Raw genomic sequence first — 26,620 nt, forward strand, 5'->3', positions numbered from 1 at the left:
AAAAAACAAGGTTTCTGCTCAATTTAGGTCAACTGCATCAAAACATTGACAAATGTGGCTGCTGTTCCAGAGAAATAGTAAGAAGTATTTGTCCTATTAGGCACTTCAAGATACCTGCAGAGTGGTGCAGAGCATGAGGAAGGTGAGCACACAAAGTGTCAATGATGTCTTCTGGGCAACGCCATGGGAGAAAAGGCACAAAGATGTGCCAACTGAAAAACAACTCACCCCACAATTATTTGTCATTTGGGCATTGTTTTGGTAATCTAAAATACTGCAGTTATTTTGAGGTCTTGAAAACTTCAAATCACAAAATTATCATTGCGTAATGTAAACTGTTGACTTCTTGCTGCCAAACAGTGATGATGCCTTTTATTTACCTTGTTTACCACGGGGTCTTGATAAAGCAAGTTCAATAAATTCACCAAACCACTTCAGTGTTACTGACGCACATTGAAGTGACCAGCTCCAGTTACATCTGTGCAGTCAAAGCAGAAATGAAGTGGCTGGCAATATTTTTTGTGTCAATTTATCTTACAGAATCTGTCATCAGGTGAGTGGTTTCTGAATTTCTTAAAAGTTATTAAAGTGAATGCAGCGTCCTGTGACAAATACTTATCTTGAACTATTCATTTGAGTGGAAGTAAGCTCACTTATGGAACTTTCCAGAAGAATGGATGAAGTCTGATTTTGAAGGTATAATGAACTTAGGAGTTGGTAGTTGATATTCTTGTCTTGTTTCCATCGAGATCATTAATGCATTTCTAAAAGCTCCGAGGTTAAACTGACTGGCCTGCAGTTGTTGGGTTTACACCATTTTTGGACAAGGATGTAGCATTTGTAATTCTTCAGTCCTCTGCTTCCATATCCAAGGAGGAAATGTTAGAAGAGGAGATGGAAAATCTCATGTGGTCCACGGGGTATACAGTTAACAAATCCAAATAAATAGTCGTAAATAGTTGTAATATATTACTAAAATATTTCAGGACTGCTGGTGTTTTCATCTCTTGTATGAGTGTAGCAAACATTGCGCTGATGAGATTAAGGTTATAGTGGGACTAGTGGGAATGGAGGGATACAAAAGAATGGTCTAGTTTGGACCAGGGAGCGGCGCGGGCTTGGAGGGCCGAAGGGCCTGTTCCTGTGCTGTATTGTTCTTTGTTCTTTGTTAAGATGTGGGGCAGAATTTTACGATAAGTTGTCAGAGTGTCAGGCTCTGACTGAATACTGGCCTGTTTCTCTCCAGATGCACAGCCGAAATTTCTGGCACTCCATGCAGACAAAATCGGGTTGCGGTTTACTCAGGTGGGGTGAGGGCCTGATAGAGCCAGCAACGCCGGCTCCACAGAGATTGGAGTGCCATCTTTAAAGGGCAGCCTAATCAGTGCTGGAATTAAACTCACCCCTCTCCCACACCTCAACAGACACAGAGGAACCCCCGTCTCCCACAAGCATCGCGGCAACCTCCACCACAGTACAGAAGCATTGGGGGCTCTCATCCCCACCCAGACGCCCACAACCACACAAGCATTGGGGGCTCTCTTCCCTGACCTGTGCCAGGGGCACTGCCCAGGCATATCCCTCTATACTTACCTCGGTGCCCCCAGCAGGGTCCCCTCGACTGAATCTCGTTCTTATAAAGCTGTTGTAAACTTCGCCGGCATGATGTGACGTCAGCGAGGTATGAATATTCAGCAAGGGGGCAATTATGTGGTGAGTGGCGAAGGGCTGGGAAAAGCTGGAAACGAGGGGCGGAATTCTCCAGCTGCGCTGGTCTAAAAGCCGGAAATTCCCGCCCGATTGTCAATGGCGTTCCACATTCTCCGCAACCCGCCCGCTAAAATTCCAGCGGGATGGGAGAATTCCAGCCGAGATCTAGCCGGTGAGAATCTTGTTTCCCGACTCTCGCAGATTTTTGCGCCCAAGTCGCTGTTTACACTTGCGGTGGATGCGAGCTCAAAATTGCACCCGTGATGGATTTTATTTAGACCTTACTGAGGCTGGCGAAAGGAAGCAGATCATCAATAGGCAGAGAATAAACATTATGTAAAGTGGGATTCCTACTGAGAAAGCCATCGTGCTGCCTCAAATACTGGCTTGATAATTCTCTGGGAAAACAATGTTTTCTAAGTGTATTGTATAAATCAGGGCCCAAATATAACGGTAACTAAATTCCGATACTTGGAACATTCTCATCTGAGTTGCCAGCTGATGCACTCAAATCCCACTGTGTTTACAAATCAGTGAACAAGCATTACTTAGCAGCCTCAACACATGGGTGAGAAAATCAACAGAAGGAACCGTAGCATTAAAATTACAACAGGGGACTGGATGTGAGAAAGAGCAAGACAAGGGTTTTAAAGATGATTTGAAAAAAAGAGACTGAATAAATCAAAGGAACCTACGGGAACATTCAGAGTTTTGTTATATTGCTGAAATTACCTACACTTTTCATTCAAATCAGGATTCATATACTATACAATGATTTTAGACTCAAAAGGTAACAAATTTGGAAATCGATTTTCTGGCTGTGGTGCTTCTTTTTTCAAGAGTATTTATGCTTATAACAAAATGATAAATTTGTGTGCTTATAAGTAAAACCAGATGTGGTTCACAGAATTTTGTATTTATTCATGGGATATGGGCATGACTGACTAGGCCATCATTTATTGCCCATCCCTAATTGCTCTTGAGAATGTATACATTTAAAATCTAAGTGACTGCATTTAAATTCTTTTTTGCCATGTTGAACTCTTGAAGTAAAGTTAAAGTTTATTTGTTCGTCACAAGTAGTCTTACATTAACACTGCAATGAAGTTACTGTGAAATTCCCCTAGTCGCCACACTCCGGCACCTGTTCGGGTCAACGCACCTACATTAGTATTCTGGGGTAATTACTCTAAAGGAACAATTTGATCCTCACATTTTGCTTTAAAACCTTGGGGTGATTTTGCAGCAATGTTACAGAGTCTGTCACGCTTTTAAAAGAGAAATGTTAGTGAAAGACGGTTGGCCTATGTAGTAAATTCCTTATACATGGGTTTGTGTGAAGATCTCCTGAGTCTCTTGTGCCAGCTGATTATGAGAATGAATAAGGGAGAGAAAGATGGAAAATAGAAAAATGTCAACTCTGACTAGACGTGCCAAGATATATGAACACAAGGGGGGTGTTTTCCCATCCCGCCCGCCACAGGAATCGTAGTGAGCAGTGGACGGACTTTGTAAAAGTCTGTTGACCTCGGGCAGGGTTTTCCAGTTTTGGAGCAAGTGCGGCTGGAGGTTCCTGCCCATATTGTCCACATCAACGCCTACCTTTTCAGTCAAAGAACGGGGTGGTGGCACAGTGGTTAACACTTCTGCCTCACAGCACCAGGAACCAAGGTTTGATTCCCGGCTTGCTTCACTGTCTGTGTGGAGTTTGCATGTTCTCCCCGTGTTTGTGTGGGTTTCCTCCCACAGTTCGAAAGACGTGCTGGTTAGGTGCACTGGCCATGCTAAATTCTCCTCAGTGTACTCGAACAGGCACCAGAGTGTGGCGACTAGGGGATTTTCACAGTAACTGCATTGCAGTGTTAATGTCAGCCTACTTGTGACGAATAAATAAACTTTAAGATGGCGGTACGGTGATGCAGTGGTTAGCACTGCTGCCTCACAGCACCAGGGACCCAGGTTCAATTCCCGCCTCGGGTCACTGTCTGTGTGGAGTTTGCACTTCCTCCCCATGTCTGCATGGGTTTCCTCTGGGTGCTCCGGTTTCCTCCCACAATACAAAGATGTGCGAGTTAAGTTGATTGGCCATGCTAAATTGACCCTAGTTTCAGGGGAATTAACAGGGTAAATGAGGGTTACAGGAATAGGACGTGGGTGAACAAAGAACAAAGAACAATACAGCACAGGAACAGGCCCTTCGGCCCTCCAAGCCCGTGCCGCTCCCCGGTCCAGGATTGAATCCTGAATCCAGGATCCCCGCCCAATTTTCCAGCCTATCTACATACCAATATCCTATCCACCGAGCTGTCCCTCACAGCTACGATGCTTTGTTCATTACAACCTATTAACTCACCCCCACCCCCCCATTTCAGACCATGTGATCTCCAGGGAGAGGCGAAAACCCAGAGTGAAAAACCCCAGGGCCAATATGGGGAAAGAAAATCTGGGAAATTCCTCTCCGACCCCCTGAGGCGATCGAAACGAGTCCAGGAGATCACAATGGCCCCGATCGGAAAATGCTTCCCAACCCTAGTCATTTCCACTTCCACGAACACCATATGAATTCCCTGCCCCCGAGACAGGTTCCCAACTATCCGCAGTCTCGCTCTGTACTGGCACCAGCAAGATGATCATAGAATGAAGCCTTGAAAGGAGAAACAAGGAACAATTAGCCCGCGCCGCTCCCTGGTCCAAACTAGACCACTCTTTTGTATCCCTCCATTCCCACTCCGTTCATATAGCTGTCTAGATAAGTCTTAAACGTTCCCAGTGTGTCCGCCTCCACCACCTTGCCCGGCAACACATTCCAGGCCCCCACGACCCTCTGTGTGAAATATGTCCTTCTGATATCTGTGTTAAACCTCCCCCCCTTCACCTTGAACCTATGACCCCTCGTGAACGTCACCACCGACCCGGGGAAAAGCTTCCCACCGTTCACCCTGCCTTTCATAATTTTATACACCTCTATTAAGTCTCCCCTCATCCTCCGTCTTTCCAAGGAGAACAACCCCAGTTTCCCCAATCTCTCCTCATAACCAAGCCCCTCCATACCAGGCAACATCCTGGTAAACCTCCTCTGTACTCTCTCCAAAGCCTCCACGTCCTTCTGGTAGTGTGGCGACCAGAACTGGACGCAGTATTCCAAATGCGGCCGAACCAACGTTCTATACATCTGCAACATCAGACCCCAACTTTTATACTCTATGCCCCGTCCTATAAAGGCAAGCATGCCATATGCCTTCTTCACCACCTTCTCCACCTGTGACGTCACCTTCAAAGATCTGTGGACTTGCACACCCAGGTCCCTCTGCGTCTCTACACCCTTTATGGTTCTTCCATTTATCGTGTAGCTCCTCCCTACATTCTTCCCACCAAAATGCATCACTTCGCATTTATCAGGATTGAACTCCATCTGCCATTTCCTTGCCCAAATTTCCAGCCTATCTATATCCTTCTGTAGCCTCTGACAATGTTCCTCACTATCTGCAAGTCCTGCCAGTTTTGTGTCGTCCGCAAACTTACTGATCACCCCAGTTACTCCTTCTTCCAGATCATTTATATAAATCACAAACAGCAGAGGTCCCAATACAGAGCCCTGCGGTACACCACTAGTCACAGGCCTCCAGCCGGAAAAAGACCCTTCCACTACCACCCTCTGTCTTCTATGACCAAGCCAGTTCTCCACCCATCTAGCCACCTCCCCCTTTATCCCATGGGATCCAACCTTTTTCACTAGCCTACCATGAGGGACTTTGTCAAACGCTTTACTAAAGTCCATATAGACAACATCCACGGCCCTTCCTTCGTCAACCATTTTGGTCACTTCTTCAAAAAACACCACCAGGTTAGTGAGGCATGACCTCCCTCTCACAAAACCATGTTGACTATCGTTAATGAGTTTATTCCTTTCTAAATGCGCATACATCCTATCTTTAAGAATCTTCTCCAACAACTTCCCCACCACGGACGTCAAGCTCACCGGCCTATAATTACCCGGGTTATCCTTCCTACCCTTCTTAAATAACGGGACCACATTGGCTATCCTCCAATCCTCTGGGACCTCACCTGTGTCCAGTGACGAGACAAAGATTTGCGTCAGAGGCCCAACAATTTCACCTCTCGTCTCCCTGAGCAGCCTTGGATAGATTCCATCAGGCCCTGGGGATTTGTCAGTCTTTATATTCTCTAACAAACCTAACACTTCCTCCTTTGTAATGGAGATTTTCTCCAACGGTTCAACACTCCCCTCCGAGACGCTCCCAGTCAACACATCCCTCTCCTTTGTGAATACCGACGCAAAGTATTCATTTAGGATCTCCCCTACCTCTTTGGGCTCCAAGCATAAGTCCCCACTTTTGTCCCTGAGAGGTCCGATTTTTTCCCTAACAACCCTTTTGTTCCTAACGTATGAATAAAATGCCTTGGGATTCTCCTTAATCCTGTCTGCCAAGAACATTTCGTGACCCCTTTTTGCTCTTCTAATTCCCCGTTTGAGTATTTTCCTACTTTCATTGTACTCCTCCAGAGCTCCCTCCGTTTTTAGCTGATTGGACCTAACATACGCCTCTCTTTTCCTTTTGACCAGTCCCTCAATTTCCCTGGTTATCCACGGTTCTCTAATCCTACCCTTCCTATCCTTCTTTTTTACAGGCACATGCTTGTCCTGTAGCCCTAACAACCGTTCCTTAAAAGACTGCCACATACCAGATGTGGATTTACCCTCAAACAGCCTCTCCCAATCAAGAGTTGCCAATTTCTGCCTGATCCCAATAAAGTTAGCCTTCCCCCAATCCAACACCTTACCCTTGGGACACCACTCATCCTTTTCCATCACTATCCTAAAGCTAACAGAATTGTGGTCACTATTTGCCACATGTTCCCCAACCAAAACTTTGAAGACCTGACCGGGCTCATTCCCCAGTACCAGGTCCAGTATAGCCCCCTCTCTAGTTGGGCTGTCCACATATTGTTCCAACGAACCCTCCTGTACACATTTTACAAATTCCTCCCCATCCAGAGTCCCTGCCCTCAGCGATTTCCAGTCTATACCAGGGAAATTGAAGTCTCCCACTACAACAACCCTATATTTCCTGCACCTATCCAGTATCTCCTGACATATCCATTCTTCCACTTCCCTTGGGCTGTTGGGGGGCCTGTAGTACACCCCCAACATAGTGACTGCGCCTTTCCTGTTTCTAAGCTCCACCCAGAGTGACTCGCTACACGACTCCTCCGAATTGTCCTCCCTCTGCACCGCTGTAATATGCTCTCCAACCAATACCGCTACTCCCCCACCTCTTTTGGCCCCTCCTCTGTCTCGCCTAAAACACTTGTACCCTGGAATATTCAGCTGCCAGTCCTGTCCCTCTTTCAACCAAGTCTCTGTCACCGCAACCACATCCAAATTCCTCGTGCGCATTAAGGCCCCAAGTTCGTCTGTTTTACCTGCTACGCTCCTTGCATTGAAGTATAAGCACTCCAGACCCCCAGGCTCAGTGAGGTCGTCCTCCCCCAGAGTGCTCTTCTTCTTTGCCAGCCTTGTCCCAGCCCCAAGCTCGTCCCCAGCCACCACACTTATAGACCTAATAGTTTGATCCCCACCCCCCTGCCATACTAGTTTAAACCCCCCCGAACTGCATTAGCAAAGCTCCCAGCCAGGATATTTGTGCCCTTCCAACTTAGTTGTGACCCCTCCCTCTTGTACAGGTGCCATCCTCTCCTGAAAACCTCCCATTGGTCTATGAAAATAAAGCCCTCCCTCCTGGACCAGTCCTTTAGCCAGGCATTCATTTGAACCAACTCCCTATTCTTAGCCTCACTGGCACGAGGCATTGGGAGCAGCCTAGAGATGGCCACCCTAGTGACCCTACTTTTTAACCTATTTCCCAAATGGGTGGGTTTGTGGTCAGTACAGACTCGATGGGCCCAATGGCCTCCTTCTGTACTGTAGGGATTCTATGATCTCAGGGCAGGGAGAATACTGGAGATCAACTGGAAATCTGAATTGGTAGCATTTTAATATAAGTGAAGAATGAATTATTGTGATCTGTAATTTGCATTTGTCCAAGAGTGATGTATTTAACTGAGAATTTAATGCATATTACAGGATTCCTCTAATCCGTTTTAAGACAATAAGAAGAGTCCTGAGAGAACGCAACAAACTCGAAGAATTTCTCCTGCAGCACAATTCAGAAGCCTTTGTCCGCAAATATAACAGCTGTTATCCTTCTGAAGTTTTCATGATTCGTGATGCTGGCATCACCCATGAGCATTTATCAAATTATATGGATGTAAGTTATCGTTAACATTGACTGGAGATAAAATGAGCTGTAAGTGCCAAAAATCTAAACTAAAGACAGAAAAATGCTGGCAAGAGCAAAATTTCAAACAATCTGTGTGGATAAACCTCATCAGGATCTGGGGCAATTTAATTTGGAAATGCCGGCGTTGGACTGGGGTAAACACAGTCAGGAATCTAACAACGCCAGGTTAAAGTCCAACAGGTTTATTTGGTAGCAAACGCCACTTGCAAAAGCTAGTGGCGTTTGCTACCAAATGAACCTGTTGGACTTTAACCTGGTGTTGTTAGACTCCTTACTGCAATTTAATTTCCCAGAGGTGTCCTAAAACAAATATAGACCTTATCATTAGTAGTGTATGTGGAAGGGAATTAACATCTGATTTAGAGCCATCCGAGATGTCTGAAAAACAACACTACTCAATTTCAGATCAGGTGGCTTTGAAGTGTCCTTAGGCTACAGGACATTGATCATTGACACTGGCCCTTGTTTTCCTATTTTAAGCCATTTTTATCCCCAAGCTCAAAAGACCAATTTCCTCTGGCTGTTCACAATAGGCAAGAGGACAAACCATTCTTAATGTGCCCATGGTTGCAAAACCCAAATCAAAACATTTACTGTTAAATGTGATTCCAAAATTGGGCAGCACTTGCTGAACAATGCTGAGTGTGCCAATAGCTACATTAACAACAAATTTAAGATAATCAGTTGAGCTCATAATGTGGCTCATTTACTCAAGCTAGAAATTACATAATTCTCTGCAAACAGCTTTATTCAAGCCTTACACCATTTTTTGTATTACATGGAAGAATGAAGAGCTTATAGTCCCCCATTAGCTTTCTTCATGGCAATATCTCAACCATCAGAGTCAATTGCCAACAAATCAGCACCTCCTTCTCCTGCAGCATAAATTGATGTGATTGTTTGAAATTTTACATGTTTGTCTTTATCCTGATGATAAGAGGAAAAGCTTCAGCAAAACATGCCTCTTTTCAGCAATAAGGGTTACAGTGTGGGACTCCATACCACAAGGAATAGTTGAGATGATTAATATAGGGGAAGTAAATGAGAACTTTTAGAAAGATTTGTTGATGGCCTTTGATGAAAAAGGATGGGAGAAAGGTCATGTGGAGCATAAGCATTGGCATGGACTGTTGGGTTAAATATGAGCATGCAAAATAGGAGCAGAGGTAGGCCATTTGGCCCCTCATGCCTGGCCCACCATTCAATAATATCATAGCTGATCTATTTATGTTTCCAGTTCCACATTCCCATCTATCCCCGCTGATCTAACCTCTGATTCCCTTGCCTAACAAGAATCTATCTACCTCCACCTTAAAAATATTCAATGACTCCACTTCCACCCCCTTCTGAGGTAGTGGGTTCCAAAGTCACACAACCCTCAGAGAAAAAAATTCTCATCTCTGTTTTATAAAGAACAAAGAAAATTACAGCACAGGAACAGGCCCTTGAGCCTACAAGCCTGCACCGACCATGCTGCCCGACTGAACTGAAACCCCCTACCCTTCCAGAAAGAACAAAGAAAAGGCAACAGCTAATTTTAAAATAGTGCCACCATAGCTCCAGACTCACCCACAAGAGTGAGCATCCTTTCCATGTCCATCTTGTTAAGACCGATCAGGAACATATCTACTTCAATCAAGCCACCCGTTGGGTGTTTCAGCCTGTTTTGTGTTGTATATACTTTGTAAAGAGAATTAGTGACCGTAACTAGTTTTACACACAGTCTATGTACAGGCTTCTAATGCAGTAAACATTTCCCTCTCATACTGTGATGTGTTGAATGTGTTGGAGACAAAATAAGTTCCAGGTCATCATGCTCAAGGTTATAATGTAGATGGTGCCATTGAATTACTTCTCTGTTTCACCCTGGAGTCAAACTTACTCTCAAGGTGATGTGGGATCTCCTCAGAAAGGATGTCCTCTATCACACCCAAAGAAATTAGTGCAAAGTTTGATAGCAAATTTGTCAGAAATCATAGGGGAATTTCACAGTAACTTCATTGCAGTGTTAATGTAAGCCTTACTTGTGACCTTTAAAAACTTTAAAAAACATTTAACTGGTTTTCACTATTGAAATGACATTACATATTCAATGAAATGTGTACTATGTGAGGTCTATGGGAGGACCATTTTCATGGTGTAGTTGCATACTGATATTTCAAGAACCATTCCTATGGAGAGCAGCCTATGTTCACCTCGGACTTTGGTGACTTTACCTATTCACATTTCCAATTGAATACATAAGGCTAGCAGTTGGCAAGATTCCAGTGTATATTGTTTTCACAACACTCCAGTTTGGAAATACCCTGCACCTACAAAGTTATCATGGTCAATATTAGCCTATATTTGCTGAAACATTTCCAGAGAAAATATTATGATTTGAACCAGCTTAGTGGGCAATTGACTTGGAGTATTATGCCAGTTTCATCTCACCTAGGATTCTCATCAGGCAGGGTATAACCTCAGCCTGAAGCATTGTTTCCATAACCTAAGGACATTATAAACTTAGATTTCAATATTTTTAACGTTAGGTGTGAGTAATATTGTGAGCCACAAATAATTCAACTCACTGAAGAGTGGGGATCTGTGAATGCGTGCAAATCAGAGCTCGTTGTTAAGTGTATTGTACAACTTGAGCTGATTGATTGCATAACCACACTGTCTAGATCAGAATCTTACAGGATGCTGTATATATAATAAATCGAAACATCTTGCACATTAGCTAAATTATATTCTCAGAGCTATTATCTTATTTTGCGCAACTGGTTAGGATTGCTATGTATCTGAAGGGAGGCAGTAATTTGATGACCATCCGTTATTGGGTTCAAACCTGATGACATTCTGGAAGTGACCAGCCTTGAGAATGAGGGCAGTAGCACTAAGACATTGGGAGAGCTTTCCTGTTCCTCTCCAATGCATATAAAGGTATTTTCTATAAACTTAAACCTTTTCCTCCCAACTGAAAACACAGACAAACTAGGAAATGAAGGGTATCAGTAAAAATTGTCCAAATTGGTCTTGTACACCTTACTGGTGCCAGAATTATTGATTTTTACTGGGATTTGAAAATTTTGAATGGGTTTTTCCTTCTGGGTTAGGGATCTCCTGTGCTACGGTGTAGCTCCCAAGAAAGCTACCCTAAAGTCATAACATAGGGAAAGAAATTATATTATCTTACACTAATTTCCTGGGTATGAAACAGACAGAGAGGTCTAATTAGACAGCCAATGTCCTCCACCAAAACAAAACATGTCTGACTCCACAATGGTTGTGGCATAGTACAGCCTCCTAAAACATATGTTAAGCTCCTTGAGTCTGCCAATTTGCTCCTTGAATCTGCTTATTTTGGAACGCAGTTTGGAAACTGATTTGTGCTGAATGGAGCAGGCATTGGGTCTATGCACACACAACAGTTGTTGTCTAATTTTAACCAAACAGCCTTGTCCTCCAGAAATTTCTTTACTGTATATTATTTGCAAAGCTCTAATCTGTAAAGTTATATTCAAGTTACTTTATATTTAGCTCACCCTCTTTTGTGTCCAGCTACTGTGTTCAGTTACCAGGATCCTGTGCGCACCTACTCTCTACAAGGGAACTGGGCTGCTTAGTTTGATCGGTGGTAGCCCTAGCGTAGACAGAGAGCGGTCTGGCAGAGGTGAGGATTCAAGAAGCACTTAGGATGAAAATAGATTGCAGCTGGTTCAACAGTCTAATCAGGAAGTTGAGGCTCTTGAAGTGTGTGTGAAGACAAGGGAATAAGTTTTCAGTGATGCCCAAGCATAAAATTGATCAATGAAGATCAGCTGCCCAATTTCCATTTTCATTTATCCAATTCACAAAAGCAATTTTATATCCAGCTGGCAATTCCAATGAATTAATCTGAGAATGGGAGGTAAGTGTAAATAGGGAGTAAAATTAGGAAACCTGAAGGTAGCATTTATAAATGATTTCCAAATAGAAGGAACAGAAGCCAGCATGGGAGCAGCTCAGTAGCATCTAATAAGAGATTATTAGGTGTTTTGAATATTTAATTTACTGTCAATATTTAAAATGTTGCCATGGTTTAATGTGTTTTTTGAACACTTAGGCCCAATATTATGGAGAGATTAGAATTGGAACTCCACCACAGGCATTTACTGTAGTATTTGACACTGGCTCATCTAATCTCTGGGTGCCTTCATCCTACTGCATCAGCGAGGCATGCCGTGAGTAAAACCAAAGTTACATTGATTCATATCCTACCAAACTAAATGATTCTATTTGATTTAAAACAAAAATGTTTAGAGTTGCAGCATGTTGCTGGTTTCAAGCCAACAGCACACGTGGCAATCCTGCTTTTCATTATTACAGAAACAAATCTGGATTCTGTTTAGTCATTCTGGGGCTTCACTGAGCAATGACCCATAGAATTCCTACAATGCAGCAGGAGGCCATTCAGCCCATCGACTCTGCATCAACTCTCCCAAAGAGCGCCTTTCAGCTCTTTGAGTATTAACCTCAACATTTAGTGTTGGCAGACAAGCCATTGTGAATGGCATCATAGCTGAGTTCAATCCTATCCTCATGCTATGTCCATGCACGTACACTTTCCAGCAGCTATCACTGGATAATGATCAAATGATATCCCTGGTTGCTATTTTCCCCCTATCCCAGCTCAGGACACTAAGGCTAATTGTAGTGTCTCTGGCTGAGATCAGCAGACTGGCCAATGAGATCATCAAACTGAGTAGCAATCCATAGTTCTATGGAATGGAAATACTAGTCTCCACATTATAATTGTTTCTTGTTTCTTCATAGAATTACATCAACGTTTTCAATCATTTTTCTCATCATCATATTCTCCCAGAGGAGACTCTTTTACCATACGATATGGCACTGGGCAACTTATGGGAGTGTTAGGTAAAGATAAAGTCACAGTAAGTTAGAATACAACTGTTATTAACTTGTGAAGAATCTCAATAATTACAACAGGAGATAAGCATAGTTTGTGTAAGTCCTGTACATGGATCTTAACAGAGTGACCCAAATGGACCAAGTGTCTTTTCTTATTCCTACGTCTTTATTATCCTCAATTAACAGGTTTTTATTTAAAACAAATCTAAACTGGAGAATGTGGACTATTAGATAATTGAAATGTATCTCCACAGTACCTTCACAGCTGTACTTATTTAATGAATGATGATAAATTTCTTTGCTGTCATATGTTAAAATGTTTTTAGTTTAAAAGTATCATAATCCACAACAATAAATTAACTTTTGAACCATCGCAAATGACCAGAAACTTTTATACAGGTAATTAGAAGGGACTATTAATTGAATATTAAAAGAATCTTGCTTTTGGACTTGTCTTTGCAGAAAAGAAATCATCAATACGGTAATGTTTAGAACATGCCCAGTGCTACACTGCATGATAGTCAAGGAATTTAGCCTAAATTAACTAGCATATTGCATTGGTGTTATTTCATATCTGCATATCTCCACAAGTACCATGAAGTCTCACTAATGCACTCTCTTCTGCTTCTTTATCCCTCTTACTCAATTTCATTTAACTTTATTAATTACCTGTACCTTTTCTGTTTCCCTTTGTTTTTTTTGTTTATGCCTCCCTTCCTCATTTATTGAGTTACCTTTCATAACTCCATCTACTTTGGAACAGTCTATTTTATTTTACTGTTCAGGTTCAACACAATGATTGTGGGATTGCAATTGTACCTCTTGCTAGTTACACTGTTACTGCCATGTATTCTATGTAGAAACATAGACATAGAAACATAGAAGATAGGAGCAGGAGGAGGCCATTATGACCCTTCAAGCTTGCTCCATCATTCATCATGATCATGGCTGATTGTCCAACTCAATAGCCTAATCCTGCTTTTCCCCCATAACCTTTGATCCCATTCGCCCCAAGTGCTATATCTCGGCATCTCTTGAATATGTTCAATGTTTTGGCATCAACTACTTCCTGTGGTATTGAATTCCACAGGCTCACCACTCTTTGGGTGAAGAAATGTCTGCTCATCTCCGTCCTAAATGGTCTACCCTGTATCCTCAGACTGTAACCTCTGGTCTGGACACACCCACCATCGGGAACATCCTCCCTCACCCTGTGAACCTGGACATTATTCTGCATATAAGGTGAAAATTGCATGAAGGCCAATGGAATAAATACCAAGATGGCATTTTCAACCAACTTCACCAATGTTTCTTTTTATTTAAACACATTAGTATGGTTGTTACTTCAAACTATTATATAGACACAATGACATGTAAGCAAAGGGTCTCCTAATGATTTTTTTCAGACTCCAACAACACATCCTTAAAAGCATGAAATAAAACTTGATTTCATGTAACATTCATGACTTGAAGGTGAAAATACCTAGCAGTTTGCAGGGTTCATATTTGTTGCATTTCAGCCTTACACACCTGTTATTGTTCCATTTTATTCTTTATAGATTGGAAACATTACTGTAAATGGACAAGAATTTGGGGAATCTGTCTATGAGCCAGGTTCAACATTTACTCTAGCACATTTTGATGGCATTTTAGGGCTAGGATATCCTTCTTTGGCTGAAGGTGGAGCCATTCCTGTGTTTGACAGAATGATGCACCAGGGACTGTTGGAAGAACCTATATTTTCTTTTCTAATAAACAGGTTTGTTTTACAGTTTGTTCTACATCTTATATAAAAGCAAATCCTGTTTAATCTTTACCGCAAATAAAATAAAAATTTGCATATGCTATCAAATTGCTCATGGTTTGCTGATGGATATGTTAATTTCTCTGAACATGAAAGCAACAGAATTGGCAGAAAAGCTTCAGAAATTTACTCTATGTAATCACCTAGTGGCCAGAGGCTGTAACACACTTAATGCAAAATTGAAAGGGAAGTCTATTGTTTAGAGTGTCTTCCTAAAACTGATTGATAGACATCAGAGGTTTTTTTCTGTCCATAGTACAATAAATAGCAAGATAATTCACACTAATATAATTGATTGGTAATACAGAACTTGAGCATTGCTGAAAAAAGAGACGTGCTGTCAAAATTTATCGTCTTGCACTCATCAAGACAGATATTCGCAAGAATACCAATTCTAAAGGGAACAACAATTTATACTGCACAAGAAGGGAGTGCTGATTGGTTGACAAGTGGACTCTGATTGGCAGAGGTGTTGCTATGGTGAATGTGCCAAAGCATAGTGAACTGCTAAGCTTTTGTTTAAATTCAAACCAAGCAGGTCAACTCTGATTGGTCAAGGCATTGTCATGGGGAATGAATCAGGGAATGGCTCTGAATCACATCAACTCAAAACATAGGATCCAACATTTGATGCCATTCCACAATGGGACAGTACTTGCTAAACAATCCTGATTGTGCTAAGAATTATACTGATAACCAATATAGCATTATCAGTCGGGGTCACAACATGGCTTACTTATGCCTGTGAGAAGCTACATATATTCACACACAGGACCCTATCGTTTGCAAATAGAAAGGGTATGTCTATGCATTGCGCCTTTTTCAACTAAGCAAAAGCTAGGAGACAGCCTTTTTCTCTGGTTCATTCCCTGTGACAATGTGAACAAAAGCTTGGCAGTTAGCATGCCCTGGTGCATTTTCCATGGCAATGTCTCCATCAATCAGAATCCATTTGCCAAACAACCACACTCTCTTCCCATGCAGTATAAATTGACATTCTCGTGAATATGTCCTGATGAGTACAAAGCAAAAAGCTTCAACAGCATGATTCTTTTTGCAGCAATACTAATATGCCATGGCTATTGTTAATAATTTCTCCATATGACAGCAAAACATGCATTCGCATGTACCCAAAGCAGCTCCAAACTGTATCTGATAGTGAGGCAGTTCACCTACAGGCAATAATAAAAGCACCTGCACATCATGATCCTGAAGTTACAGACAAACAGGCAGAAGAAGAATCATTGCAAACATGATCAGAATGACACTGATATGTTCTTATGAACCTCAAACTGCTAGCTATCTCTGCAAGGCAACAAATAATTTAATCTGCAATGTTGAATAATGATTTTGTTTTCTCTCAGGAAACTCATCATGGGAAATAATACCAGCGATTTGGTTTGGTAGCTGCAATTTATTTCCCTAGTCCTAAATTAACTCTTCTCCAAACTTAAATCTTAAATTTCTATCTTAGCAAGTTCTGTTTCCACAAGCCAGCCCTATCTTCCATACTGGTAATGGCAATAACACAAATGGTGCACACACATAGCATTTACACTCTTACTCTTAATTTAAACCAAATAATTGCGCAATGATGTGGAAGTTTGAGAGGGACCTTGACAGCATTGAAAATAAGAGCGGCACAAGTTTCTGAACCAATTGTACAAAGCAAGTTTGAGTCATGCTAATATAGAAATTCTGTTGTTCCATTTTTCACATGAAACTTTTTTTAAAAATTCTACGCTAACCCCATTTTTTATTTTTCTAGAGAAGCTGATAGTGAAAATGGTGGTGAATTGTGCTTGGGAGGCATCAACCACTCCAGCTACACAGGCTCAATTAATTGGGTCAGCATCTCCCAGAAGGGTTACTGGCAAATAGAAGTACAAAAGTAAGTGGCTGTGAAAGCACAGTGCCATTAATAATCGGGAAGGTGCTACAGTTGTGGGCAGTGTGCAATTATTGTTGATACATATCAATAGTATCTGGAAACTTCCACAATTGTTATTGTTAAGGAAGGCCATTTAACCTCTATAATCAATTGAATTATCCAAATGTAAGATAGATTCTTACTATTACCATAAATAGAAAAGGAACAGTGAATCCGAGTTAGGTTAGTCTTGGGAGCTTTCCATACATCTTTTTCAGTGCAAATGGAGTGACTACTCTGATATGTTACTCAGCCTAGGGATACAGTAGCATAGTGTTGATGTGGCTAGACTCGTAACCTAGAGGCCAGGACTAATGATCCAGAGACAAATCCAATTGCAGCAGCCATAGAAATTCAATTTGATCAATTAACTAGTTCTGGAATAAAAGCTAGGTCTGGATTTTTGCTCCTGGGTCAGGAGCATAGAGTCGGGACATTTCCGCCTCCACAAACCTGACCCGGGAGAAAGCAGCCTGGAAAGACGGATTTTTTTTCTGGGGTGGCGGGGTTCCCTGCAAGTCCAGCCCTCTGGTTGTCCAAATGAATCAACAAAGTTCAGACCTGCCCCTACCAGATCTAATCTGTGCATGTTGAATTTTTGTAAAACACGAATACACCCGTTCCGCCCCAGGCCCATTCCTATCCCTGCTGAATGGTAGGTGCTATATTGAGGGTGAGACTTCTGGGCTCAAGCATCTTCCACCATTTTCACCATGATGGAATGGCTCTCTCTCTCTCTATCATGATAAAAATCAAGGTCCTAGTATCAGTAATGATAACCATAAAACTACTGGACTGTCTGTCATGAAAACCCCTCCGGTTCATATTGTCCTTTAGGGAAGGAAATCTGTCATTCTTACCTGGGGTCTGGCCTACATGTGACTCCAGTCCCACAGCAATGTGGTTGACTCTAAACTGTTCTCTGACACAGCCAAACAAGCCCACATTACTACCTGTTCCACTAGTGGGAGAGATTAAAAATTGATATGAGGAGGAATTTCTTCAGCTAGAGGGTGGTGAATCTGTGGAGTTCATTGCCACAGAGGGCTGTGGAGGCCACGTCATTGAGTGTCTTTAGAACATAGAACATTACAGCGCAGTACAGGCCCTTCAGCCCTCGATGTTGCGCCGACCAGTGAAACCAATCTAAAGCCCCTCTAATCTACATTATTCCAATATCATCCATATGTCTATCCAATAACCATTTGAATGCTCTTAATGTTGACGAGTCCACTACTGCTGCAGGCAGGGCATTCCACGCCCTTACTACTCTCCGAGTAAAGAACCTACCTCTAACATCTGTCCTATATCTCTCACCCCTCAATTTAAAGCTATGTCCCCTCGTGTTAGCCATCACCATCCGAGGAAAAAGGCTCTCACTATCCACCCGATCTAATCCTCTGATCATCTTGTATGCCTCTATTAAGTCACCTCTTAACCTTCTTCTCTCTAACGAAAACAACCTCAAGTCCCTCAGCCTTTCCTCATACGATCTTCCCACCATACCAGGCAACATCCTGGTAAATCTCCTCTGCACCCTTTCCAATGCTTCCACATCTTTCCTATAATGCGGCGACCAGAACTGTATGCAATACTCCAAGTACGGCCGCACCAGAGTTTTGTACAGTTGCAACATGACCTCATGGCTCCGAAACTCAATCCCTCTACCAATAAAAGCTAACACACCGTTTGCCTTCTTAACAACCCTATCAACCTGGGTGCCAACTTTCAGGAATCTATGCACATGGACACCCAGATCTCTCTGTTCATCCACACTACCAAGTATTTTACCATTAGCCCAGTACTCTGTATTCATGTTACTCCTTCCAAAGTGAATCACCTCACACTTTTCCGCATTAAACTCCATTTGCCACGTCTCAGCCCAGCTCTGCAGCTTATCTATGTCCCTCTGTAACCTGCCACTTCCCTCCGCACTGACTACAACTCCACCACTTTAGTGTCATCTGCAAATTTACTAATCCATCCTTCTACGCCCTCATCCAGGTCATTTATAAAAATGACAAACAGCAGTGGTCCCAAAACAGATCCTTGCGGTACACCACTAGTAACTGAACTCCAGGATGAATATTTCCCACCAACCACCACCCTCTGTTTTCTTACAGCTAGCCAATTCCTGATCCAAACCACTAAATCACCCTCAATCCCATGTGTCCGTATTTTCTGCAACAGCTTACTATCAAACGCTTTGCTGAAATCCATATACACCACATCAATCACTTTACCCTCATCCACCTCTTTGGTCACCTTCTCAAAGAACTCAATAAGGTTTGTGAGGCACAACCTACCCTTCACAAAACCGTGCTGACTATCCCGAATCAAATTATTCCTTTCTAGATGATTATAAATCCTATCTCTTATAATCCTTTCCAAAACTTTGCCCACAACAGAAGTAAGGCTCACTGGTCTATAATTACCAGGGTTGTCCCTACTCCCCTTCTTGAACAAGGGGACAACATTTGCTATCCTCCAGTCTTCTGGCACTGTTCCTGTAAGAAGTTTAACAACACCAGGTTAAAGTCCAACAGGTTTATGAGGCACAACCTTTAACCTGGTGTTGTTAAACTTCTTACTGTGTTTACCCCAGTCCAACGCCGGCATCTCCACATCACTGTTCCTGTAGACAATAATGACACAAAGATCAAAGCCAAAGGCTCTGCAATCTCCTCTCTAGCCTCCCAGAGAATCCTAGGATAAATCCCATCCGGCCGAGGGAACTTATCTATTTTTACCATAGAACTATAGAACCATAGAAAATTATAGCTCAGAAACAGGCCTTTTGGCCCTTCTTGTCTGTGCCGAACCATTTTTTGCCGAGTCCCACTGACCTGCACTTGGACCATATCCCTCCACACTCCTCTCATCCATGAACCTGTCCAAGTTTTTCTTAAATGTTAAAAGTGACCCCCGCATTTACCACTTTATCCGGCAGCTCATTCCACACTCCCACCACTCTCTGCGTGAAGAAGCCCCCCCTAATATTCCCTTTAAACTTTTCTCCTTTCACCCTTAACCCATGCCCTCTGGTTTTTTTCTCCCCTAGCCTCAGCGGAAAAAGCCTGCTTGCATTCACTCTATCTATACCCATCAAAATCTTATACACCTCTATCAAATCTCCCCTCATTCTTCTACGCTCCAGGGAATAAAGTCCCAACCTATTCAATCTCTCTCTGTAACTCAGCTTCTCAAGTCCCGGCAACATCCTTGTGAACCTTCTCTGCACTCTTTCAACCTTATTTACATCCTTCCTGTAACTAGGTGACCAAAACTGTACACAATACTCCAAATTCGGCCTCACCAATGCCTTATATAACCTTACCATAACACTCCAACTTTTATACTCGATACTCCGATTTATAAAGGCCAATGTACCAAAGGCACTCTTTACGACCCTATCCACCTGTGACGTCACTTTTGGGGAATTCTGTACCTGTATTCCCAGATCCCTCTGTTCAACTGCACTCTTCAGAGTCCTACCATTTACCCTGTACGTTCTACTTTGGTTTGTCCTTCCAATGTGCAATATCTCACACTTGTCTGCGTTAAATTCCATTTGCCATTTTTCAGTCCATTTTTCTAGTTGGTCCAAATCTCTCTGCAAGCTTTGAAAACCTTCCTCACTGTCCACTACACCTCCAACCTTTGTATCATCAGCAAACTTGCTGATCCAATTTACCACATTATCATCCAGATCATTGATATAGATGACAAACAACAATGGACCCAACACCGATCCCTGCGGCACACCACTAGTCACAGGCCTCCACTCAGAGAAGCAATCCTTCACAACCACTCTCTGGCTTCTTCCATTGAGCCAGTGTCTAATCCAATTTACTACCTCCCCATGTATACCTAGCGACTGAACCTTCCTAACTAACCTCCCATGAGGGACCTTGTCAAAGGCCTTGCTGAAATCCAGGTAGACAACATCCACCGCCTTCCCTTCATCCACTTTCCTGGTAACCTCCTCGAAAAACTCTAATAGATTGGTCAAACATGACCTACCACGCACAAAGCCATGTTGACTCTCCCTAATAAGTCCCTGTCTATCCAAATATTTGTAGATCCTATCCCTTATCACACCTTCCAATAATTTGCCCACCACCGATGTCAAACTTACTGGCCTATAATTTCCCGGATTTCTTTTGGAACCTTTTTTAAACAACGGAACGACATGAGCCACCCTCCAATCATCCGGCACCTCCCCCGTGAATACTGACATTTTAAATATGTCTGCCAGGGCCCCTGCAAGTTCAACACTAGCTTCCCTCAAGGTCCGTGGGAATACCCTGTCTGGTCCTGGGGATTTATCCACTCTGATTTGCCTCAAGACAGCGAGCACCTCCTCCCCTTTAATCTGTAAAGGTTCCATGACCTCCCTACCTGTTTGCCCTATTTCCGTAGACTCCATGCCCATTTCCTCAGTAAATACGGACGCAAAAAAACCATTTAGTATCTCCCCCATCTCTTTTGGTTCCATACACAGTCTACCACTCTGGTCTTCTAGAGGACCAATTTTATCCCTCACTATCCTTTTGCTCCTAACATACCTATAGAAGCTCTTTGGATTTTCCTTCACTCTGTCTACCAAAGCAACCTCATGTCTTCTTTTAGCCCTCCTGATTTCCCTCTTAAGTAGCTTCTTGCACTTTTTATACTCCTCGAGCATCTGATCTGTTCCTTGCTGCCTGTACATTTCATACAACTCTCTCTTCCTCTTAATCAGTGTTACAATCTCCCTCGAGAACCAAGGTTCCTTATTCCTATTTACTTTGCCTTTAGTCCTGACAGGAACATACAAACTCTGCACTCTCAAAATTTCTCCTTTGAAGGCCTCCCACTTTCCATTTACATCCTTACCAGAGAACAGCCTGTGCCAATCCACACTTCCCAGATCCCTTCTCATTTCATCAAATTTGGCCTTTTTCCAGTTCAGAACTTCAACCCGAGGACCAGATCTATCCTTATCCATGATCAGGTTGAAACTAATGGCATTATGATCACTGGATCCAAAGTGTTCCCTCACACTCACATCCATCAGCTGCCCGAACTCATTTCCCAATAAGCGATCCAATATTGCATCCTCTCTAGTTGGCACCTCTATATACTGATGTAGAAAATTCTCCTGAACACATTTTACAAACTCTACCCCGTCTAAACCTTTAACAGTATGCGAGTCCCAATCTATATGTGGAAAATTAAAATCACCTACTATCACAACTTTGTGTTTCTTGCAGTTGTCAGCTATCTCTCCGCTGATTTGCTCCTCCAATTCTCGCTGACTATTGGGTGGTCTATAATACAACCCCATTAACATGGTCATACCTTTCCTGTTTCTCAGCTCCACCCATAGGGCCTCTGTAGACAAGCTCCCTAATCTATCCTGCCTGAGTACCGCTGTAACATTTTCCCTGACCAACAATGCCACCCCCCCACCTTTTATCCCTCTGCCACTATCCCGCCTGAAACATTGGAACCCTGGAACATTGAGCTGCCAGTCCTGCCCCTCCTGTAGCCAAGTTTCACTAATGGCTATAATGTCATATTTCCATGTGTCTATCCACGCCTTCAGCTCATCTGCCTTCCCCACAATACTCCTGGCATTGAAATAGACACACCTCAAAAGATTATTTCCACCACACTCACGCCTTCCATTTGTGATTTTGCTTGAACTAACCTGTCTTTTTACCCCTGCTCCACTATCTGCTCTGGCACTCTGGTTCCCATCCCCCTGCAAATCTAGTTTAAAAGCTCCCTAATAACGCCAGCAAATCTCCTTGCAAGTATATTGGTCCCCTTGTAGTTTAGGTGTAACCCGTCTCTCTTGTACAGGTCCCACCTGCCCCAGAAGAGGTCCCAATGATCCAAGAATTGGAAACCCTGCCTCCTGCACCAGTTCCTCAGCCACGTGTTCATCCGCCCAAGCATCCTACTCCTGCCCTCACTGGCATGTGGCTCAGGTAGCAATCCTGAGATTACTACCCTTGGGGTCCTGCTTTTTAACTTCCTTCCAAGCTCTTTGTACTCACTCTTTAGGACCTCCTCACTCTTCCTTCCCACGTCATTTGTACCGATGTGTACCACGACATCTGGCTGATCACCTTCCCACTTTAGAATGCTGTGCACGCGATCAGAGACATCGCTGACCTTGGCACCTGGGAGGCAACAAACCATGCGGGAGTCTCTGTCCCGACCACAGAACCTCCTGTCCGTACCTCTGACCATTGAGTCCCCTATCACTACTGCTCTCCTCTTCTTCATCCCACCCTTTTGCGCTTTCCAGAATTGCTAACACCTCCTGTTTATGAACCTCAATCCCGTCCAGTCCAACAGCCTGCATCTCAGTACTCCCCTCGACAACACTGTCCCTCTCCTGTGTGAATACCGATGAAAAATATTCATTTAGTGCCTCTCCTATCTCTTCAGACTCCCACGCACAACTTCCCACTACTGTCCTTGACTGGCCCTAATCTTACCCTAGTCATTCTTTTACTCCTGACATACCTATAGGAAGCTTTTGGGTTTTCCTTGATCCTACCTGCTTCTCATGTCCCCTCCTGGCTCTGAACTCTTTCTTTAGGTCCTTCCTGGCTAACTTGTAACTCTCAAGCGTCTTAACTGAGCCTTCACGTCTCATCTTAACATAAGTCTCCTTCTTCCTCTTCACAAGAGATTCAACCTCTTTAGTAAACCACTGTTCCCTCACACGACTGCTTCCTCCCTGCCTGACAGGTACATATTTATCGAGGACGCGAAGTAGCTGTTCCTTGAACAAGGTCCACATTACAATTGTGCCCATCCCCTGCAGTTTCCTTCCCCAACCTATGCCACCTAAATCTCGCCTAATCGTATCAAACTTTCCTTTCCCCCAGCTATAACTCTTGCCCTTCGGTATATACCTATCCCTTTCCATTGCTAAGGTAAACGTAATCGAATTGTGGTCACTATCACCAAAGTGCTCACCTACCTCCAAATCTAACACCTGGCCTGGTTCATTACCCAGTACCAAATCCAATGTGGCCTCGCCTCTTGTTGGTCTATCTACATACTGTGTCAGGAAGCCTTCCTGCACACATTGGACAAAAACTGACCCCTCTAAAGTACTCAAACTATAGCTTTTCCAGTCAATATTTGTAAAGTTAAAGTCCCCCATAACAACTACCCTGTTACTTTCGCTCCTATCCAGAATCATCTTTGCAATCCTTTCCTCTACATTTCTGGAACTTTTCGGAGGTCTATAAAAAATTCCCAACAGGGTGACCTCTCTTTTCCTGTTTCTAACCTCAGCCCAAACTACCTCAGTAGACAAGTCATCATCAAATGTCCTTTCTGCCAACTTAATACTGTCCTTGACTAACAATGCCACACCTCCCCCAACTTTTACCACCTTCCCTGCACTTACTGAAACATCTAAACCATGGAACCTGCAACAACCATTCCTGTCCCTGCTCTATCCATGTCTCCAAGATGGCCACAACATCGAAATCCCAGGTACCAACCCATGCTGCAAGCTCACCCACCTTATTCCGAATGCTCCTGGCGTTGAAGTATACACACTTCAAACCGCCTTCCTGCCTGCCAGTACACTCCTGAGACTCTGAAACCTCATCCATGACCTCACTACTCTCAACCTCAAAGAACAAAGAACAGTACAGCACAGGAAACAGGCCCTTCGGCCCTCCAAGCCTGTGCCGCTCCTTGGTCCAACTAGACCAATCGTTTGTATCCCTCCATTCCCAGGCTGCTCATGTGACTATCCAGGTAAGTCTTAAACGATGTCAGCGTGCCTGCCTCCACCACCCTACTTGGCAGCGCATTCCAGGCCCCCACCACCCTCTGTGTAAAAAACGTCCCTCTGATGTCTGAGTTATACTTCACCCCTCTCAGCTTGAGCCCGTGACCCCTCGTGATCGTCACCTCCGACCTGGGAAAAAGCTTCCCACTGTTCACCCTATCTATACCCTTCATAATCTTGTATACCTCTATTAGATCTCCCCTCATTCTCCGTCTCTCCAAGGAGAACAACCCCAGTCTACCCAATCTCTCCTCCATAGCTAAGACCCTCCATACCAGGCAACATCCTGGTAAACCTTCTCTGCACTCTCTCCAATGCCTCCACGTCCTTCTGGTAGTGCGGCGACCAGAACTGGACGCAGTACTCCAAATGTGGCCTAACCAGCGTTCTATACAGCTGCATCATCAGACTCCAGCTTTTATACTCTATACCCCGTCCTATAAAGGCAAGCATACCATATGCCTTCTTCACCACCTTCTCCACCTTCAAGGATTTGTGGACTTGCACACCTAGGTCCCTCTGTGTTTCTATACTCCTGATGACTCTGCCATTTATTGTATAACTCCTCCCTACATTATTTCTTCCAAAATGCATCACTTCGCATTTATCCGGATTAAATTCCATCTGCCACCTCTCCGCCCAATTTTCCAGCCTATCTATATCCTGCTGTATCGCCCGACAATGATCTTCGCTATCCGCAATTCCAGCCATCTTCGTGTCATCCGCAAACTTGCTGATTACACCAGTTACACCTTCTTCCAAATCATTTATATATATCACAAATAGCAGAGGTCCCAGTACAGAGCCCTGCGGAACACCACTGGTCACAGACCTCCAGCCGGAAAAAGACCCTTCGACCACTACCCTCTGTCTCCTATGGCCAAGCCAGTTCTCCACCCATCTAGCCACTTCTCCTTGTATCCCATGAGCCTTAACCTTCTTAACCAACCTGCCATGTGGGACTTTGTCAAATGCCTTACTGAAATCCATATAGACGACATCCACGGCCCTTCCTTCATCAACCGTTTTTGTCACTTCCTCAAAAAACTCCACCAAATTTGTAAGGCACGACCTCCCTCTTACAAAACCATGCTGTCTGTCACTAATGAGATTGTTCCGTTCTAAATGCAAATACATCCTGTCTCTAAGAATCCTCTCCAACAACTTCCCTACCACGGACGTCAAGCTCACCGGCCTATAATTTCCTGGGTTATCCCTGCTACCCTTCTTAAACAACGGGACCACATTCGCTATCCTCCAATCCTCAGGGACCTCACCCGTGTCCAAAGAAGCGACAAAGATTTCCGTCAGAGGCCCAGCAATTTCACCTCTCGTCTCCCTGAGCAGTCGAGGATAGATGCCATCAGGCCCTGGGGCTTTGTCAGTTTTAATGTTCCCTAAAAAACCTAACACTTCCTCTCTTGTAATGGAGATTTTCTCTAACGGGTCAACACCTCCCTCCGAGACACTCCCGGTTAACACGCCCCTCTCCTTCGTGAATACCGATGCAAAGTATTCATTTAGGATCTCCCCTATTCCCTTGGGTTCTAAGCATAATTCCCCTCCTTTGTCCCTGAGAGGTCCGATTTTCTCCCTGACAACTCTTTTGTTCCTAACGTATGAATAAAATGCCTTAGGATTCTCCTTAATCCTGCCTGCCAAGAACATCTCGTGACCTCTTTTTGCCCTTCTAACTCCCCGTTTGAGATCTTTCCTACTCTCTCTGTATTCCCCCAGAGCTCCATCTGTTTTCAGTTGCCTGGACTTAACGTACGCCTCCCTTTTCATTTTAATCAGATCCTGTACGCTGGAGCTACAATTCAGGTACCCACCCCCCTGCTGAATTAGTTTAAACCCTCCTGAAGAACATTAGCAAATTTCCCCCCCAAGATACTGGTACCCCTCTGGTTCAGGTGCAGACCATCCTGTTTTTTGAGGTCCCACCTACCCCAGAAAGAGCCCCAATTGTCCAGGTATCTGAAACCCTCCCTCCTGCACCATCCCTGTAACCACGTGTTCAACTGCTCTCTCCCTCCCTATTCCTCTCCTCACTATCACATGGCACGGGTAACAAACCAGAGATAACAACTTTGTTTGTTCTAGCCCTAAGCTTCCACCCTAACTCCCTGAATTTCTGCCTTACATCC

General features: G+C 43.6%; 1 protein-coding gene across 2 annotated transcripts in view; it reads left to right on the plus strand.

Annotated features, from left to right (window-relative positions):
* Nucleotides 1-453: 453 nt before the first annotated feature.
* Nucleotides 454-26,620, plus strand: part of LOC144498523 (cathepsin E-like) — a 31,585-nt gene continuing 5,418 nt past the window's right edge. The window contains exons 1-6 of one of the 2 annotated variants that reach the window (XM_078219770.1): nt 454-553; nt 7,817-8,000; nt 12,121-12,238; nt 12,831-12,949; nt 14,486-14,685; nt 16,499-16,621. In XM_078219770.1, the coding sequence (XP_078075896.1) occupies nt 498-553; nt 7,817-8,000; nt 12,121-12,238; nt 12,831-12,949; nt 14,486-14,685; nt 16,499-16,621 (800 nt within the window). In that variant the 5' untranslated portion in view covers nt 454-497. The remainder of the gene's footprint in view (nt 554-7,816; nt 8,001-12,120; nt 12,239-12,830; nt 12,950-14,485; nt 14,686-16,498; nt 16,622-26,620) is intronic. The other variant, XM_078219771.1, reaches the window with a different exon arrangement.

Source organism: Mustelus asterias, chromosome 9 (genome assembly GCF_964213995.1).
Source record: "Mustelus asterias chromosome 9, sMusAst1.hap1.1, whole genome shotgun sequence".
Taxonomy (NCBI): domain Eukaryota; kingdom Metazoa; phylum Chordata; class Chondrichthyes; order Carcharhiniformes; family Triakidae; genus Mustelus; species Mustelus asterias.